This window comes from Pholcus phalangioides, unplaced genomic scaffold (genome assembly GCF_987345545.1).
Source record: "Pholcus phalangioides strain wild (caught in Gottingen) unplaced genomic scaffold, Ppha-v1.0 ptg000011l_1, whole genome shotgun sequence".
Taxonomy (NCBI): Eukaryota; Metazoa; Arthropoda; class Arachnida; order Araneae; family Pholcidae; genus Pholcus; species Pholcus phalangioides.
In genome coordinates this window covers 20,319,022-20,340,267 of record NW_028301604.1, presented here as the reverse complement: position 1 = coordinate 20,340,267, position 21,246 = coordinate 20,319,022, and the positions used below count along the sequence as shown (strand labels likewise).

The 21,246-nt window shown below is 34.9% G+C and overlaps 1 protein-coding gene across 1 annotated transcript in view; it reads left to right on the top strand.

Annotated features, from left to right (window-relative positions):
• Positions 1-9,202: 9,202 nt before the first annotated feature.
• LOC149080198 (ras-related protein Rab-8A-like) overlaps positions 9,203-21,246 on the top strand; it is a 33,703-nt gene continuing 21,659 nt past the window's right edge. Inside the window, exons 1-2 of the mRNA XM_089239245.1 lie at positions 9,203-9,346; positions 14,820-14,880. Coding sequence (XP_089095371.1) covers positions 9,223-9,346; positions 14,820-14,880 — 185 coding nt within the window. The 5' untranslated portion in view covers positions 9,203-9,222. The remainder of the gene's footprint in view (positions 9,347-14,819; positions 14,881-21,246) is intronic.

Sequence of the window (21,246 nt, the reverse complement as noted above, 5' to 3'; positions counted from 1 at the left end):
AAATCTTTTCAAATTTTGGTAAAATATTTCTCCAATTTATCAATGCATTTTTCGATAGCAAATTGACTAAAAATAAACAGAAAAATTATTGTATAAAAAAATATATATTATGCACGTTGATTAGTCGTAAACAGCTATAAAATATTTCAAAATCGGAACTTAGGAAAAGATGACACTAAAAGACAATTACGTTTTTTTATAACTATTGGTCTTAATTTCTTCTGCATGATTCTGTTATAATATTTGACTGATTTACAGTAGTCTTGTATTTTAAGAGTCCGCAAAATATATTGTAAAATGTATTGCATCAGCAAAAAGAATAAAAATGTTTAAATTATTTTCTGATGGAGCGAGCTGGGTTCGCAGTCCGGTACACTATCACCTACACTAATTCGGTTGATCGAAAAGTTCCTAAAACTGTTTATGACCAGAAAAAAATAAACTTTTAGTTAATTTTTTTTCGAAATTTATATTACCACCTTCATCATTCGCTACCATTAACCACGGAATTTTAATCCTTCTCTTACGCGAATTAAAATGAACAATTTTGTTTGGCATACAGTGTTAATCTTTCAGAATACATTCCAGTAATTACATAACCAAGCCGCCTTGTGACTGAAAACAGAACGGATCGTATGATATTATGGGAATTATCGTAACCAAGAAGAGACGTGATTCGCTGAAATCGTGTAATCGCGGAATAGCGGTGCATTTGCGAAATTAGACACCCGGAAAGTGAAAGGACGTGGGTTCGATTTTTTCTCTGTCGGAGCAGTACGCAAAGTCCCCCCCGCCCGAGCCAAGATTATAGTGTTATTTTGCAGGAAAAACCCCAGAAGGAAAAAAAAATCTGAAATTCCCCCCCCCCCTCGAGAAAATTCTGCGTACGCCTATGTTCCCAAATATATCTTCGCATCAGCCAGCTGTTAAAAACCTTCGTATGGATAGCGGCAGTGTGACATCATCCGCGGCTTCTGATCAACTCTTCAAAAGAGCGGGAAAGCCGTGAAAGAACGCCGGTTCATTTCAGTCAGCGAGCGGCAAAGTTTTACCTGAGCTGACAATATTTTCTCCAGAAAAATACTTCAAAATACGAGACATCGCCAATAATCGCTAAAAATATGCTAAAATTGCCAACTCGTACTAAAATCTGAAAAGTCGCCAATCGAGGAAAATAAAGCACCACTTCAAATTGCAGGAAATTGAAAAAAAATCGCAAATATGTGTAATAAATATTCTTATTTGTAGTCTTAATTATCTTGATATAATTTCTGAGTTGGGAAGATAATTTAATCGTTGATTTGAAGAATAAAAGTCAAGTTGGCTCCGTTGAAAATACATGAAAAACCAGGGCATTTTTAAAAAAAAAGTCGGGATAAACAGAAAAACCGGGAAGTATGGTCATTTTAGTTTGCTGATCTCTACACAATTTAATAATAATTATACAAGACTTTTGGCTACTATGACTATCCCCTGATCATTAGAATAAATATAAAAAAAAATTAATTAACAGAAAAAAAAGATGCCAAGATTATGACAAAAACAAAATCAAGGACATTAGATAAGAAAGACTTTCAATTATACGCTAACAGTCAATAACAATAATCAGAGTATAACAAATTACTGTCTAAGATAAATGCACAATAACAAAAACCATGGACAAGACATTATCACCATCAAGCTTATATGAGGCTTTTTGAATCACGTGATATTTCCCTCTTTTTAAGGGACATCCAAACCGTATCCAAGGCAACGAACATGGCGACTTCCTCGGCAGTTCATAAAAGACTGAAAGAACAAATATAAATTAAAGAAATGTAGAAATGAACATGATGACAATGAAAACAGATTATTTTTTTTTCATTGATGAGTGGTAAATATTCAGACTCTTTAAAATTTTTTTTCTGAAGTTCAAGTTATCTATCTGCCTGCCCAATGAGGCTTTTTGGATCACGTGATATTTCTCTTTTTCTTGAGGAACATACAAGGTAACCAATATGGCGACTTCCTGTGCGACTCATGAAAGAAACAAATATAAATTAAAGAAACATAGAAATGAATCGTTTTTTTTTCCTTTTTAATTTGAGCTAGATATTTCGAAATCTTTTTTTAAGTTCAAGTTATCAATCTGCCTGTTTTTCCTTCATAAAATGCTTGATTGAAGCCGCGGAATTTCTTCAATGTAATTTATATGGGCCCATAATTAGTTTCAAAACATCATAACATTCCCTATATGGATTGATGCAATTGGATAATATAAGACAATACAAAGACATTAATTCTCATTTTCACGCTTGAGAAGATATAAATAAAAAGTTGAAATCGATGTTATTACATGAATATACAACTCAAAAATGAGTCCGGCTAATTATTTTATATTTAATTTTCTGGGCTTCGTATCTCTAAGCGAACTCAACATTTCGAAAATGGAGAATTCAATTTAATTTTTAAAATTGTTGATGTGGAGGAAAACCCAATTAAATTTCCGCATTTCTACAATTGAAATTGGCAATTTTAGCATTGATTTCTATGGGGATCATCCTGTGCCTGTCCCGCAGAGTGCTACTGATGATGGTTTTGACGTCTATTCAAAACACTGAGCTATAAGTTTACTTATAGCTCAGTGATTCAAAAAGCCTTATTACTGGAGGGAGCATCCAGCAGCCGTGACGGCATAATTATCACAAAAATAATTTATATATAGCATGAAAACGCTGTGTATTCACGACTTCAGCGAGCATTACAAATTCAAATAAGTATCGTTGAAAGAACGGGACGAATGCATGAGAAAAATCGGAGCAACGAAAAGTTGCAGGAATGTCCCGTAATACGATGCACAAGTGGTCCGTCAAATTGTTTCAGACACTTTACTAGTCCTTGTTTTCAGAAATGTTGAGAAACACTGCTCTAAGCCATATATGTTAAATCCATGGCCCGCGGACTAAATGTGTTATCTGATGAAACGGGGTTATCTGATGTGGCCCGCCACCTCAAACCTAATGTTGTAAAAAATGAACTAAGCGGCACATTTACAGATCGCTCAAGTGACCCGTGGCACAATCTCAGAGCATTTAAGCGGCCCGCGTGGCACATTTTCAGATCACTTAAGGCAACTGACTACGTTCAAATGAGGATTTTTTCGAAAATTGTCGAAAATGGTTTTATAAATTCATTGGAAAGAATGTTTTTTACACAGAATCCAAAAGTTATGGTTGATTTAATTCATCTGGACCAAGGGTTTCGAAGGCAGCAAACAAGTTTCAAACGCGTTTTTTGATAATTCATTTTTTCGTTACTTTATTCCGCGGAAACCAAATTTCCCGAAAGCTATACAATATATTCTCATGAAATTATTCAACAGTGTTCCAGATAACGTTAGCTGTGCAATGAACTAGGATCTTGGCCATATGTTTAGAATTTAGTATTTTACCGGTGTTTGAATGAAAAAAATTGAATTTTTTTGTGGAAATTCACGTTTTATTTCACGAAAACTACCAGATCTCAGAAAATATTACGTGTATCTTAAAGCTTTTAGTCCATTGCACAGACAACAGTCATAGAAACATACAGTATCAAAACTATTCAAATAAATTGTGTGATTTTCAATTACAATGTTTGGCGTAAGTACTGAAAATGAACCAATTTTGAGGACATTATTTAGAATATCAAAAACTTTTAAAGATATTTCAGAAATTTCACTGGATTTCCTATTTCATACAGTATTTTGATTCAAACCCCACTTGTTTTTTGAAAAAATCACAATGTTTCAAAAAAAAAGTACCCCGCACGTAGTAAGTTGCCTTAAGTGACCCGGGTACAGTTCCAGAACACTTGAGCAGCCCGTGGCACATTTAGAGATTCCTTAAGTGACATGTGACACAGTTTTAGAGCACTTAAGCGGCCCGCACTGCAGTTCTACATCACTCAAGTTACCCGCGGCGCATTCCCGGATTACTTAAGCATAATTATGGATCACTTGAGTGATGCGTAGCACAGTTCCAGAGCACCTAAGCGGCCCGGACACATCTGCAGATCACTTGGATCCGCGAAACACTTAAAGATAACTGAAGTGGCTCTGTAGGGGATTTATCAATGGGGAGGATGTTAGTTCAGGTGCCCACAAACTAGCGAAAGGTTTTTCTCGTTTTTTTGCGCACCGAGTAAGATGCCATTAAGAATATTTCATATTTTTATAAAGGGTGGTTGATCGCGTAAGTATCATCCAAACCCCTCTCCCCTTGTCATTAAAAGTCTGCAAATCGGAAACCCCCTCTTTCCCCATCGATGCTGACGTAATATTTGAATGACCCCTTATTACGAAAACAGCAGCAAAAAACAAAACAAAGCAGACACATAAAAATTTTAAGCTGCAAACGTAAAGCAATAATGTACAATAATAATCATGGGGGATTCAATTCTTTTTGTGAAAATAGACACAAATATGCAAATTCTCTTAATTTTGCACACGAGTGTATCATCAGACTGTACAGACTCTTCTTCGTGTCAGGAGGAAAACCGTCTCGACTAAGCAAAGGAAACGAGGAGTGAGAAATACCTCAGAAAAAGTTTACCCTGTGATAAGGACTTCGCCCTGATAAAAAGACTTATCAACAAGAATGAGAGATTGTACACAGTGGACCAAATGTGGATTTGATCAACCAGAATGCTTCAAAGTTTACTGTAGCAAAACTTGAAACTAAGAACATTATCGATTTCAAGACATGGTGGCCTAATCTGTACAAGAAGAAAGTCTTAAATTTGGAAAGCAGGGGAAAGAATGTCCCAAAAGAACAAAAGTTATTTTTCTATTGCCAAATGCCATCTATTTCTTCTTCACAAAGATGCATCCCATACAGTGGAATGTACACAATACATCAATGGTATTAGCTCACGAATCTTCCCACTGAGAAAACCTAGTGTACCACTAATAATACCCCAAAGCAAGGCTTATTCATCGACAAAACTTCCAATAACCAAAGAAAAAATTGACGACTTGAATAAAACAAAAATGTACATCCTAATGGAGTATAACGGTTTTTGGGACCAGATTTTTAGTGCACCAACCATTATCTCATTAGAAAGGCAACCGGAGGAGTGCTTTTGATCCCTGTCTAATCGAAGTTTGTAGTATAAAAAGTTAAAGTTTGTTTCATTGCGTATATTTGTTTATTTATGTGTTTTCCTGAGACTTTTCATTGGGGCATTGGGGCTCTAAAATGTTTAATTGTAAAAAAGGGTCATGTCCGTATCAGACTTTACTCCCTCGTGGCTATTCTTAAGCAATTAAAATTTAGAATCCTCTCTCAGGTGATAAAGTGATAAGTAGCTCGCCAGCAAGAGTGAAACGGATTTCATGAATATCTTCGACATTCGAAAAATTTGCCCACATATATATATATTTCTTCAATTCGAAAGGTCTCGTTTTCGGTATGGCTTCAGGACACAACAACTTGATAGTGAACATGCATAATAGTTCAATGAGATCGATGTGATTTCCGCATCACAAATTGAGGACGACCAAACATTAAAAAGGTTAGGCACCTTATCTTTGCTGGCCGAAGAGAAGGTATCCGCCTTGACAGAGCACATGGTTTTTTGAAAAACGTTGGCGTTGGTTCCTTTGACCAGAGATTGAATTAATTTCTTGCTCTTGAAAATGGCATGAGCACCAACATGCCCCCGAGGAGAGACCAAGCTTTTACCCTGAGTCCTAACTTTAAAAGATCTTACTTTTTAGCGAAATAATTTGCAAAAAATAGTAACAACTTAAAACTGAATCACCAGAAGAATATAACTATCTTACCGCGTTGCAAGAAAACACAAATGACGAAAAAATAACGCGTTTTTCTCTTGTATATGTATACTTTGGGCATTATAAATTTTCGAATTTTATTTTTGCCAGATCGCCTTATGTATATTTGTTATATTGTGCAATAAATAAATTTAATTGATTCCGTTAAGTAATTCAAAACACAAAATTTCAGAAACGTTTTAGTATTGTTGATTGATGCTTAGTTCTCCGTGGAACACATCGAACTGTCAGTAAAAAATGGAGACATCTACTTTAAAACAATAATTATGTCTCTTTCTTCCAGGTTTCGACTAATTTTACGGAAAAGGAATTATACTTCCAACAGTCCATCAATCTCTTCTCTTAGCAATTTACCTATACAAAATGATATATGGAAGAGTTTATATCTCTTATTAATCATCTACTCCACAGTTGCCTATCATTAATGTGGAGCGACAATGGCTATTCAACGTTACAGAAGACTTGCGTTTGCTTATTGGAATTATCCATTTAGGAAAGTTTCAAACCCATTTGAGCGTAGAATGTCACTGGAAACACGTAGAAAAGTGCTTTATCTTCGTTTCAGTAGGTCATCGACCGCTTATATTGCCAACTTGCAATGCTTTTCACTTTACACCACGTTTAATTTTCTATCTCATTCAACTTCCTCTCTGTTATTCCTCACGCACTCAACTTATGATCATACATGTAACGTAAAATATTTCACTGCTCAACTGCATCAATGACCTCACGAATGGGTTAAATCAGCTAAGACAAACAGTCCCGTTGGTGACATAAATATAACATTTTTAACTCGTACCTAAAATGAGTCAATGCTTAATGAAAAATCTTTTATTGCAGATTAGTGGTCGAACTCGAAGTACAGTAGTTAAATCAAAAGATACCATTCATTTTTTCCAGTGATATATATTCAATTATAAAATTCCACTGCTGCAATGACTAACACAGTATATTACTGTCACAAAAAAAAACTGATCCAATTTTCCATTTGATCAGTTTTTTTTTCACACCACGGCTATTTTCTGCACACAAGGGTTGATTAGAATGACACCTGGCGTGAAGACTTCTTGATTCAGCAATGAGTTGATGCGATCGTTTTGCGTCGCTTCTCGGTTGTACCCCTGTGTCAGGAAAGCTTCTCACTGACAAGTACCAAGTGGGTATCGAACTCACACCTCTTAGCACTGTTTGGTTCTGTGGGCGAGTGCCTTACCGACCTGCTCCCAAGACCGTAGTGGGAGGAGGGAATCAGACCACCCCTAGGTCCCTCCCCACTTCGGAATGTGGAAAAACGACTGACATAGCCTATACAGGCTGTTCCAAATTTGCCTCTGTTGCACACAGAGAGGCAACAAAATTCAATTACAAAATTTGTTTAAAAAAAATGACACGCGGTTACTTAAAATGTCATAATTTTTTGAGGAGTCGTATACATAAAAACAACAACAACAACATTTTCTAGACCTCTTCCAGTTAGTGGCACGTAGAATCTGCTCCGGAAAGTCATTCGCAAAAAACTCCATATTTTTAAACGCAATATTTATTCAGATATTAAAGATGGAAAATTACTATGTGTCTATGTTTTGGCAATTTATTTCTGTGTTGACGAGTTTGCATTGGATCAAAAACACTTATTTTGGGAATTTACAAAAATGGAATGAAATCAATTTTTTATTGTTTAAATCATGTTTTAATGATTTTTTTTTCAAGTTTTCCATCATTCACCGTGACAGTTTTTTTCATCCCTCTTGGACGAAATTATTTTTGTTAACCGGAGTCTTCAAAATTTCAGATATGGCGGGTAAAATTAAAACTTCCCATTACGCCCGCGGGCCACCGAGTCATATCATGGTAGTCCCCGGTATTAAACAGCGTTCTCCAATTATAAAAATTATTTTATAAAACTTGAAAATAAATGCAACCAATAACCGTGCGTAACCAATAGCCTCATTGGTTGTTTTTTTTCCAGTTTTGTAAAATATCTATTGTCAAACTTCTATAGTGAAATCCCGGCCATAGTCATATTTTTAAAATTTAGATCTGTGTAACTTCGTAAATGTTAGATTAGTTGATACAATGGGCCCTACTCGAGATGTCAGAGACATGCTATAAAAGACGTATTCAACATGAAAAGTCTCAAACGTGAACTTTCCTACAATTTTTTTTTACACTTGTAAAATAACATAACATAATTTATTTGTCCCTGATTATTAAATTAAAATAAGGTTATACAAGTTCAGGTTTACAATTAATTAAAAATTTTAGAGCAGTTAAAAGAAAATACAAAAAAGAGAAAAAAAAGTCATATTTAAATAGTCACGATAGAACAGTTATTTTTAATATGATGAACGAAGCTGAGATAGAGGGATAGCAGTAGCTTAAAGATGTATCTTAGCCTATACTGCATAACCGTAAATGTTATACTGTATAATACTCCCTGTATTCACAATATGTAATATCAAAAAATTTTAAATCAGTTGAGGACACATTTATTATGCCGTAAGCAATTGGCAGCCGAATGGGTAAAACGTTTTAACGCGACGGGATACATCGTAATTCCATAAGCGAATGCAGGCTCTTTGAACGGGGAGGAGGGGGGAGAATCACCAAGGGTATGTACACTGAACGGGGGGGGGGGGCGAATGCCCACCTTCGATTCCCCCCCCCCCCTACAATAAAGAAAAAAATTCCTGAACGAGGGAGCGATCGCCTTTCCCCCCTGTATCCACCTATACATAATACACAGATATAAAAGAGAATTCTTGATTCCAAACTGGGAGCTTACACTCTCTTTCATCCGGCATAATGTTTTCTTACTGTTTTGGTTTCTATTATTATTGTTTGTGCATAAAACATGTGTTTTCTGGGGAGAAATTTTTTAGTTTTCTGAAAAGAATTGACACTGAAAATATGTTTCATTCCTTTTTGCAAAGATATGGTTTTACGGTTGATGAATGATATCTGTTCACTATAGAAGTTTTCTTGGTAGTGAAAATAAAAATAGTTCCAGGAAAAAAAAGTTCAAGGATAAAAAAGTTCAAGGATAAAAAAAACCCGCGCAGTTAATGCTCTTCCAAGAATTGGTTGGAAATTACGAATATACCAAGTTTTCGTGTATTTCTTTTTCGCCCGTTTATTTTATTATTATATTTCCACAACAACCTCCTTTCTAGTTAGGAGAGGGGGGAAAACATAAATAGGATTGTTATCGGAATTCTCCTCCTTCTCTTCGCAGTAAGAGCACCAAGGGAAAAAAGTGCAGGCGAACGAATCTAACCATGTAAGTGTTTGTGTGCCCCTAACGGTTAAATCCGAAATGACGTCACGGGAAAAACGGCTGTAAATGACTAGCACGACACCTGGCGAGAAACGCTGGCAGCCATTGATTGATCTGTCTGCTCAGTATCAACATGGCAGCGGAGTTTTCAGCCACCTATAAAATTCTCGTTTTGGGCGATAGCAATGTTGGAAAAACTTGCATCGTTCACCGATTTTGTGATGAAAGGTATTATGATACTTACATCTCTACGATAGGTAAGGAATTTCACTTTTCTTATCTTCCCAACTTGATAAATGTTTGAATTTACAGAAAAAAGGTTTTTGAATTTTTTAAGCTTTTTCTCTCAAAAATTCTGAAGGATTTCTGAAATGAATAATGATTTCGGGTATAAAGAGTTCACAAATTCCAACGTGGGTGTGAACTTGCATTAGTTTCGTGAAAAGTTTGTTTTATTTTCTTATTCAAGTATCTAATTTTTTTTTGGGGGGGGGGAGATTTTATATGTGATTAAATTTTATTTACGTCATACTCGTTTACGTACGTAATACTCGTTTAAATTTGATTTACGTCATATTTTGTTCCTTTTACTTCTAATCATATAATACACGTACTAGTCCATAACACTTAATTCTTTAGTACTTGTTACAGTCTTAAATCACATCTCTCTAAGGTCAATATTCGTTTATTCTCTTTTCAATTTCATTTTTTTTTTCAGATATTCAAAGCCACGCATTTGTACAGTAAGAGGTTACTTATTTCACTTTACATTGTACAGGATATCCTGTAAGTGCTAGCAGGGCCTTTATCTCATCAACCGTCCATCGTACAGCGTTAAATACGGAAAACCGTCTCTGTGAATATTGCACTTAGAAACATGGAATTTTTTTTGTTGCATCGGGGGAAAAACAAGGAAACAACTTTGTAATTGATAGTTAGAGGACGGAAAGATCGCATAAAAATTTAGATTTTTTATTTTGTTACACACTGTATTTTCCCCTCTCAAAACTGGTACAGGGTAATTTTTTAACGCCTGTTGAGCACTTTTTAAGTTGGAATCATACCTCTACGACTGACGGTTGAGGAGATAAAAGCCGAGTTAGCACTTACAGGACACCCTGTATATATTTTGGTTTTTTTTTCTGGAGAAACAAAGAGAGAGAAATCTGCAAACTATGTCAGCTATAGTTACAGTATTTTTAGCATGAAGTTTGATTTGGTACCGTGCGCAAACAGACTGAGAAAATCTGTAAACAAAGGATTTCCTATGACTTGGGTCAAATTAATGAAGTCGGATTTCTATATCATTCGTATATCGATGTGTCTGTCATACTATTTAAAAAAAGCATCTTTGACGTATCCAATGTATAATACCCATCTTTTACGTATCCAATCGTTTATCTCGCAACATGAATTACTACGACCAATTTTCATTTTGTTAAATAGTTATTTAGACTTATTGGTACTTTACGAGAAGAAACAAACAAAAATGTACATGATAAAAAAAAATCCGTGTTGAAAACAAATTTGCCAAATAGCAATAAAGTGAATTTTTTTTTTTAAATTTCCTATTCTCTTCCGTATACCTGAATATTTTGTCGACTGTTCAACAGGCTTGAGCATCTATTCAAACCTTGTCGGAGCTAGCTGCTGAAGTAGCAGTTTTTGTTGCAGCATCTCTCATTTTGCTAAGAAGCAAACATAATGGTAAGCTTATCACTTTTAAAACACAATGGCTAGGCACTCTTCGAACATTCTACTCGTACTTAAGCTCTTTTAATATTGCTGCTTCTATTATTGGGTTCATAATTGATGAGATGGTGTCCTCTTTTGGCTATCACAAGAGAAAAACTCGACAATTAAGGAGTGCTCCCCCTCTTTACGGGAGTAGTTTGAGTATTCATAAGCCAACTTCCGGAAAACCGTTTCACTCTTTATTTCCACTTACGCAGCCCCTCATGTTTTGTATCAACAAAAAAGTTAAACGCGCTTAATATATGTGCTCATTTACCTCTGAAATTTTTTTTTCCACAAAGAATGGTGTAAAGGAATTTGAATTGAGAATGAATTCTGAGTAATAATGCAAACTGAGAATTCAACAACTTCTCGCGAGAGAGTTTTTCCAACTCAAACAAATTGGCGATCCTCGATTTACGAGATTAACTCTTTAGCGAGGTGCGGGTTTTCCTCTTTTTAATAAAGTATTTACATTTCCTCCGCAGAAATTCAGCAAACATAGAATGTTGGTTACATATGAAAAAAAATAGAAAATAGATTCTAGTTCAAAAAAGCTTATTGTTTTCTTCTATACATTATAACTGGATTAAAAACTGATTTTTATGATTCTTAAGTCATCGATAATGCAATTTAATTAAAAGCGTTAAAGCTCGGAAAAAGAGAAGGCGTTAGTGCGTGCATTTTCATCATAGCAGTGTTTCTGCGTAGAGCATGTAGGCAAGACCTTTTGAGGAGGGGTAGTTTTGTTGTTTGTTTTTTTTAATTTTTCTTTTTTACTGAAAATACTATTAAACCTATTTATATACAGGGTCAGCGAGAAGCCCGCGTAGAAACTTTAAAAATTCATGAAAACCGGAAAAATAACCGAAATAAAAAACGGTTTGCAGGGTTAGCATTGCTAGGTCACGGGAATTTTTTTAAGACAGGAAAAAAATAACCAAAAAACAGCCGATAGGCAGCGCTGACGTACACAAGTCAAAGAAAAGATACGCAAATAACGAACAAAATGTCTCCAAATCGTTTATTACAGCAGTATGTGTACCACATGACCAACACCATCACAGGGGATAACCCATTGCAGGCGAGTCACAAATCCAGCAACGGCAGAGTGCAGCAGGTCCACATACACGGTTTACAACAATGAACTGATTGTGGATTAGGAGCGCAATTTTCTTATAACCGTCTCATTTGCATATTTCCACCGAAGTCGCTCGTACCAGCTCCACCTATCGGCTGTTTTGAGTTTTTTCCTGTCTTAAAAAAAATTATTCCCTTGACCTAAAGCGATGCTAACCCTGCAAACCGTTTTTTATTTCGGTTTTTTTCCGGGTTTTATTCATTTTTAAAGTCTCTACGGACTTTTTGCCCACTCTGTTTATATTTAAAAAAAAAAAAAATCCCATTTAATAAACATAAATGTCCAAAATTTTGTTATTCTCGTTAAGCTTTCAAAAAATAAGAATGATTAAAAGCTATTGACATGGGTGTCCCGAGGGTAAAACAGTGAAACACAACATCAGAGCATAGGAGCAATTTTTCATCGTCTTGGGAGGGGTGGGCACGAGCCTCTTCCCCCCCGGAAAAAAATACCTTTATATCCTATTTTAAAATATTTCGGTTAATTTGAATGCTTTTTGAAGGTTATTAACTCAAAATTCCTCGGGAAGAAAATGCTTGCATCTTTTCGCCCCAAATCTTTTGTGCCCCTTTCAAAAGCCATATATATATAATTACATTCATATCAGGCTCCCAGGACTGTAGCTTCAGTCAGCGTCTTTTCAAAAAGGATATGGGTGTGGTAGCCCTAATCCATAAAGTAGTATTTCTCAAAGTGTGCAAGTGGCTCCTAGGGGTATCGCCAACCTTTGTTAGCGACGTTGTGGTGAGCTGTCGATATTGATGTGTGCTATGAAGTGGTTTTTTTTGATACAGTACTATTTTGGGGAGCTGCGGATAAACGATGATAAGGGAAGGGAGTCTCCAGTGGCAAAAGTTTGAAAACCACAAGTTTTCGGTCGTTGAATTAGGAATAAAGCAGGTAAGATTGAGCACGAATACATAGGTCCAGAGAAAACGACAATCATATTTCATTAAATGAAGCTGATGGGCTTCAGCCGGGTTGCCAGAGAATGGACCTTCTACTTTGTTAATTTTTTACTATTTACATTACCCATGCTCGTAAGTTGAAGCATTTTTAGAGAATATTTTTCGCTCTCCATTTGTATTAATTGTACACGTCAGCACAAGAATTGCAACTGTATTTCGATATTTAATTTACGTTATTCAAATCTGAATAAAATTTTGTTCTGATATTTGTTTCTTTAAATAACTGATACAATCAGTAAAACTGATCAATTGATCATCTTTACAAATTTATATCAGTATTGCGATCTGATCCTATAATGCATTTCTCTTTTGCGAAGTAAGTAAGGAATGTTTGTTGAGAGTTTCCATTTTCAAAATGAACTTCTTTTCCAAGTCATAGCATTTTAATAAGTAATGGAAGGAAGTCATGTGGTAGATTGTATAATTTTTTTTATGACGGAGAAACGTTTGATTCGAATGAATTTAAAATAAAAAGGTCTCATTTCGAACAAATTTAATGTATTTAATAATGCAATTTACAGCTTGGCAAGCTTTCAAATTCTTGACACTATCAACCATCCACAACTGTCAAGTATTTCTTTTTTATCACTTCTTATTTCGTATATCTTAAGCGAATTATTACCCTTGTTATTAAATATGTTATCTCTGGTCTTCCTCAAAAGTGTATCTCTGGTTCTTTAAAATGAGCAGACAAAATTTATTTTGTGTGAAAATAAGAATTTATTTCAAAAATCGTTGCTATTGACATGATTATATTTTGAATTTAAATTTCTGTAATTATGTTTAATCAAATGGAAAGATGTTTTTGGAACTTGTTACGAAAAGTTGTGAATAGATAAAGTTCGATAAACAGGAGGTAAAAAGCTTCTTATCATGGTGTTTTCTTGGTTGATAAAAATGAATAGCAAAAACTCAACGGACAAGTCATATCAATGATCAAGCTTCCGTCATATACACTAAAGTACTTTTTAAAGAAAAAAATGAAGTTTTTTATCAGTGTTTATTTAAGAGGAAGTTTAATACACCTCCTAGTACTGTAATTGAGTGGTTAGTACTATTAACCGTCTCTGTCTATGCTCGTCTGAGATCGAATTCCCGGCTCAGGAACGAAGATCTTCAGGACTAACTGAAGAGAAATGTCGAGGTTAACACTTTCTGTCAGGTTCACCTTTCTTTAATTATCTTAAAAATTAGCTAAAGCTACAATGAGATTGAATTAAAATTACTTACGCACAAAATAGAAAAAGAAAATAAGCCACGGCTGTATACAGCAATAAATGAATGAATTTAAATAATACATCATTATCTAAGAAGTTTTGGCAATTTGTCTAAACGCCTGGAGGTTTCTTGGAATAGTAGCATCAGCGTAAAATAAAAGTTCAAGGTTTTCTTTCTGACCGCTCTAATGTGTAAGTTCATCCATTTCATAAAGTATATGAAAATATAAAATCCCTAAATGCTCAAGACATAAAAAGGAATAATTGGTTAATATATCTTCTATTCAGTTATGTTATTTGGGGCATTAACTAAATTTTGAAAAAGTTTCTCCATATATACCTACGTAAAATCTTAATTTTTTTAAATATAAATTATAATTTTCAGTAAAGTTTTCTTTTTTCAATGCTACAGACACTAAGTTCTGGAATACATGTTTAGGATTGGTTTGAAGGCAATTTGCTTAATTGTTCGAGAAAAATTGTAACTCTCATATTAATTAAATTTTCACACATAAAAGTTTGTCTTTATTTTTCATGATTATGTACAGTGGGCTGGCTCTATGTTCTCTTTGCAATTTCAGTGAACCTGATAAAATCAGTCAGTTACTAAGTTTATTGTTTACCATACTGTGAACAAAGCTTCACTAATTTTACATTATTTTATTTTTAGGTATAGATTTCAAACAGAAGATAGTTAATTTAGATGGGATGCCAATAAAACTTCAAATCTGGTAAATAACTTTACCCATTACTATCATTCTACGCGCAATTTGTTTGTGTGAGTATCTGAAATTGAGAACGGAATTTTTTAAGGTTTTCTGTTCACCTCTTACAACCCATGTGATTTATTTTAAAAGTATCATTCAGCTACGTTTTCTCTACGTTTTTTTTCTCTTGCGTTAAAATTTCTCTTACGTTTTCTTACCATGATTTGAACTAATAATAGTTATTTTGAAATTCGCTGTCACTTTTTGTCTTTTACTGCTTAAAATATGTCAATATTGTGATGTTATAATAAGTTTGAGATTCAAATTTTTCAAGTACGTTTAAACATGCTGGTAGAACGCGTCTTTCTATTTCAAAAATGAAATGTAAGATATCTGACGGCATATGCAGACTTAAATTACACGTGAGAGTAATTTTAAGTTGACAAAGAAAATGCGAATGGTACGACGTATGACCTAAAATTATAAAAGTATATGAAAAGTATTCTTAAAAGAGAAAAAAAATTTAAAAGCATAATGTGTGTGTCTCTGTAGAATAGTTTTCATGCTTTTCAAAAAAAATCGACTGGAAAACAACAATTCTAGATAGCTGAGTAGGCAATTTCTTTCAAGGGGTCACAGGGAAGCTAGAAATATTTTCGAATGTGCTTTGAAGGAAAAAGCAGAAATGAAGCTCACGTAGAGATTCTCAGTTAAAAAAAAATAATGGATACAAAAATTTTTAGTGGAAAAGAAATTTCATCCACAAACAGGCTCGTATATATTGCGAATAAGATGGAAGTACTCAGGCAATGCAATCATGCCTCACCGAATACCAAGGGTTTAATCGAATAAAGTGTAAGGTCAGAACAGGGCCAGTCTTATACCTAGCGGCGCCCTGTGCAAAAACAGTAGTCAGCGCCCCCCCCCTTCCCCCAGGCGTCGATCCAGAGTGATGTGCCGGAGGAGGCAATTTTTGCTAGTATTATTACTGTCCCTTAAAATACGGGCAGATTCATTCTACCGTATTATCAGACTCTTGGTGTGGTGATCACCCTCATCGCCCCCCCCCCTCCTGTTGGATATCAAGGGATGAAGAAGTCGGAAAAACTTTCTTCCTAAAATGGGATTACTGCTATTTAACTTGTAAACAAGCATAAAAACCCAACTTGTTTGATTTAATTAAGAGATTTAAAAAAATTAAAAAAAGCAAAACGTCACACATTTATGCAGGATACTCACAAAGAATCTATCTTCTTCACACGAATTTTAATTGGATTTTTATAGTAAAATACGTGTAGTGCACGCATCACGTATGGGCTAAACTGATAATAAAATTGGTTAAATTAAAGTGATATTTCCGTATGATTTTTCTTTCATATTTATAAAACTCATGAACTTCATTTGAAATTATCCCTTTCAGACCCACAGTACTAAGAAACGGAAGGGGCATTCAAACACCTGCTAAAGCACCCGGCCTTGCAACTTGGGCTTGCCCGTAACTATTCTGAGGTAACTTGGGCTGTACCCAGAATCGAATAGGGGGGGTCGCTTGTAACTCTTCCTTTTCCTGAGCATAACCATTTCAAGGAGACTCCAAGAAAAGACTGCCCCCGAAAAAGCCTACGGCTTTGGGGAAGGGGGCAGGTCCGTCTTAAGAGCATCATGCCCCCCCCCCCGAGCCAAGTGGTTTTTCTGAGGCCCTACCTAGTAAATTCTAGAAAATTTTAACTAGATATTATTTTCATGAGGCCCCCTCTACTCTTCAGGCTGCCGGGCCGTGCCCGGGTGGCCCATGCGTTAAGACGGCACTGGGAAGGGGTTGTTTTTTTCTCTTTGTAGATTTTTTTTTAACCTCGGGAACTTCGGCTTTAATCTCAACGATAACGCACAATTCTTGAAGTTTTGGCTGAACATCCCAAGATCACCAGATACTAGGATCACCAGATTTTCATTTCGATCGAAATGAAAATCTGGTGATCCTAGTAAAATGGCCCTTCTTGAAATACGGTTGGCATATCTTGTCAAGCAATCTCGACATCGATTTGTGATTACGACCTTCCTGCATCCTTCACTGGTTGACCGACCACTCCGAAGCAGGGCTGTCATCAAAATATCCCCTCGAAAATGCTATCACCACCGCCTCCCCCATCCTCCCCATTTAAGAATTTGGAGTGTCAACAGTCTCTCGTGATGCGTATATATTATTAAACGTATATATACTTTTTTTTTTGTTTTTTTTAGATTTGAACAGCAATCAATGGCCCAACCCCCCATAAAAAGTTATAAAAAACGGAGAGAGAGAGAGAGAGAGAACAATCTTTTTACATTCCAGCTTCATATAGTATTGCTTCTAAATCGATGATTATCAACCTCCTCCACTTTTGAAAGAAAGATAACTTTTACTGTCGACTCTCCACTTGTACAGAGCGAACTGTTCTGAAAAAGGAGTTCGATCTATGGTTCTATTATTTCGAATTTGCTCAGCTAATCGCAACTTCCAACGGTTCTTTCTACATCTCCTTTTAATGGCAAAAAAAGACCACTCAATCTACTCCTGGAAAATCTAGCAGTTCTCTCTTTCAGATGTTATCTTTCCATTTCCTAAAACATGGTCATAAAAATCACTCTAGTTCCCGAACTTCTTTTTTTCTTGTTTTGCGGTGCCAATCCAAATGTTTTCCAATATGTTTTGTATCCAATATGTTTTCCACTGTACCTCAAATCGTAATATATAAGCTTACCTTACAGTTACAGGCAGCTAGATTGATTAAGTTCACACAATGATTTGTATTCCCGAATAATATATAACATAGTGGAAAAATTGCATGTTTTAATAAACTTGCACACTATTTAATTAATAAATCTATTTGATGAGACGTATCATCGCTCTTCCACCTAGTACCTTACCAAGGTGCAAACAAAAACAGGGGGGTCATGATTGTGGAATCTGATTTACAAAGCAGTTTAAAAAAAAAATCTAATTGAATTTCCAACATACGTTCCTCATTAGTTTCTTGAAAGGGAAAAGATGTCTTTTTAGAGTCCCGTTGTGACCACACTTTACCAAGGCATCCTAGACAGAGATACTGTCTAGGAACCTCATAGGTTTTGCCGTTACTCACCGGGTATCTGGAATAAGATCCATGCAACTCCGAAAAGATGTTCAGTTCTGTATGTACGGTTTGTTACAATTTTCAAGTCCACACACATATACGTTGCACTCAGGGGCGGCTCATGACAAAATCTCTACCTATTGGAGCGGGACCTATTTCTGGGCCCATTGACCTCCCCCAATTAAAAAAAAACTTCTGTTTCAACCGCTTCGTTTTGGTGCGTTCAAAGAAACAGCGATATTTTATGTCATAACATATCATGTTGAAATTTTTTTCCCCCTTTTACCTTGGATTTGGCACTCCTCCTAGAGCGGGCAGAAATCATTTTCCCATTTTTTCGCCCTTTCAACTCGGACTTGACGCCCCTTCTAAAGAGGGCACAAATAAGTTTTTCTAATTTTTATTCCGTTTCCACTTCGGATATGACACCCCTCCTAAAGCGAGCAGAAATCATTTTCTGTAATTTCTTTCACCCTTTTACGTTGGATTTGGCGCTCTTACTAGAGGGGACAGAAATCATTTCCCCAAACTTTTTTTCGCCCTTTCACTTCGGATTTGACGCCTTTCTAGAGCACACCCAGTGCTACCGAGCTGCCCCTAGTTGAACTAATAGCAAAGTCTGGTGAGTCGGGAGACTTTCCAGTGATCGGAAGTGCCAAAGTGCATGGGTTTTCTCGTGTGAGCACATTTTTATTTCTCCTCGTGTGACAGGTATGAACGAGGCCCAAGTGCAGGATCTCTATTTAAAATGGTCAGCAAATCATAGGTTTTAATTCATTAATTTTTTAAATTTCAATTCAATTTATTAATATATAAGGTTAATAAGCATGTTAAATTTGATTAATGAAAATCACCAAGGAGACACCTAGGTCCCATACTGGTTGTTACAATGAAGTTAATTCATAAACACTACAATTGACAATATAAAATATAATTACGTACAGTGTTTAGTAATTTTTGAGAGAGGAAAAAAAATCATGATAAAATGAAAAAAATCAAAATATATACACACACACACATAATACATAAGTTATATATAAAATGCAATATAATGATGCAACGGGCAGGGAGTGCTTTATCACTTATAAAAAAATCTATGAATATCAACATGAGATTATATACAACTGTAATATGATTTGAAATAGTACAGTAGAGTTGACAGCAAGGGAATTTTAAATGAGAAATTAACCAGTTGGAGCAGGAAGTCAATCTGTAGCAAAGAAGAGAATGTGAATTTGAGGACGAAATCAAAAGTAGTTTTCAATATTGACTATTTGAAATAAGTATTGTTCAAGAAGTTTTTTGAAAATCGAAAATATGGATGTGCTGTATAGATAATTTTTGGAAGGCTATTATAAAATTTAGGAATGAGGAAGCTAAAATGTTTTTTGAGAATATTTTTATGTACTAAAGGCAGAGAGTATATGAAATTATGTCTATTGGATGTTCGTGACGAATCCAAAGGTAAAGCGAACTGTTTTTTCTTGATTATAAGTATGGATCTAAAAAGATATAAATGCCTTAAGGGTAGGATATTTAGGTGTAAAAAAAGTTCATTTGAGGGAGTGATGTAATTTCCCATCAAAATTCTAATAGCTTTTTTTGTAAGGCAATTAAGGGAGCAATAGCGGAAAGATAATCACTACCCCAGAGTGGCAGACCATATAGTAAGTGTGTTTAGAACATTGAATGGTAATACGTCAACAAAAAAGATTGGTTTACATATGGTTTCAGGTTGTATAATTTGTAAATAATGAAACAGAGTTTTGCTTTTAAATAATTACAATGCGAGAGCCATTTTAAATTTTGATCAATATAAATACCAAGGTATTTTATGCTGCATATTTACTCTAGATGTTGACAGCTACATGAATGATAGATAGTACAAACTGGTTCATACAAAATTATGTCGTAGGCAATAGGTAGAATATTTTATAAGGAAAAGTTGATAAATTTACTTTTGGAGACATTGATTAGGAGATCATTAGCAATGAATCAATTACGAATCGTTTTTAGGTCAGTATTTATATTATTGATAAGTGTTGGGAGTTCATATTCTGAGTAAAGTATAACAATATCATCAGCAAATGTGATGATTTTACCTTTAATATTTAAATTACAGAGATCATTGATAAAAATTATAAATAATAATGGTCCTAAATTAGATCCTTGTGGGACTCCTCTGATTATCTCCATGGCATTACTTAAATAATTATTGCATTTGACTTTTTGAGTTCTGTTGGTGAGATAAGATTCGAGAAAATCGAAAGCATTGCCCCATATTTCATAGGAATACAGGTTTGATAACAATATTTTATGATTTACACTGTCAAATGCTTTTCTTATGTCAAGAAAAATGCCTATTGTATTTTCGGATTGATCAATATTCCTGTAGACGTATTCAGAAAAGTTTAAAAGAGCAGATTCTGTGTTTCTATTAGGGAGAAAACCATGCTGATTATTAGAAAAGAATTTATTGTTATTTAAAAAAGAATAAATCCTGTTTTTAATTAGTGTTTCAATTAATTTCGAGATAGGTGATAATATTGAGATAGGCCTGTAGTTGCTAATGTTATTTGGGTCACCACTTTTAAAAATAGGAATAACAATAGCTGATTTAAGTGATTCAGGAAATTCTCCTCTTTCAATGCAATTATTAATTAGGTGTGCCAGTGGTTGAAACATACATTCAGGAAGACTTTTGAGAATTTTTGTAGTTAAAGTTTTGTAACAAGAGGCATTGTCTTTGAGTGATTTTGTTATTCTATGGATTTCATTACGGTCAGTGAGATCTAGAAAAATGAGAGCTTGCTTTATTTATCACTGTGAGTAATGAATTGCTCAAAACTATCATCAAGTTTTTGGTTTTGTTGTGAAATATTTATAAAGTGGTTATTAAAATTATTTGTTAGCAATTGTAAGTTAGTCTCGAAAGACAGTGTGTCATTTTTTTTTATCAAATTCAAGTATTGTATTTATCAATTTCCAACGTTCGGATGGGGTAGCGCAGTTTGAAAATTGAGTTGAATAATATGAGTTGTAAATATATTTATTCAATATTTTTTTTTTGAAATACTTTACTGTGTTGGCGATTCGATTCTGCGTTTTTAATACAAGTCGGAAAAAAAGAGGAATGAAACGCCTCTAGCTCAAAATCTTTCCCACATCAGAATACACCTTCGATTCCTGTAATACTGCCCACAGCACAGGAAAACACCTTTGCTCTCGTTAGTAGAAAAATTGGGTGACCCCGAGGGCGATTGCTCCATTATTTTTA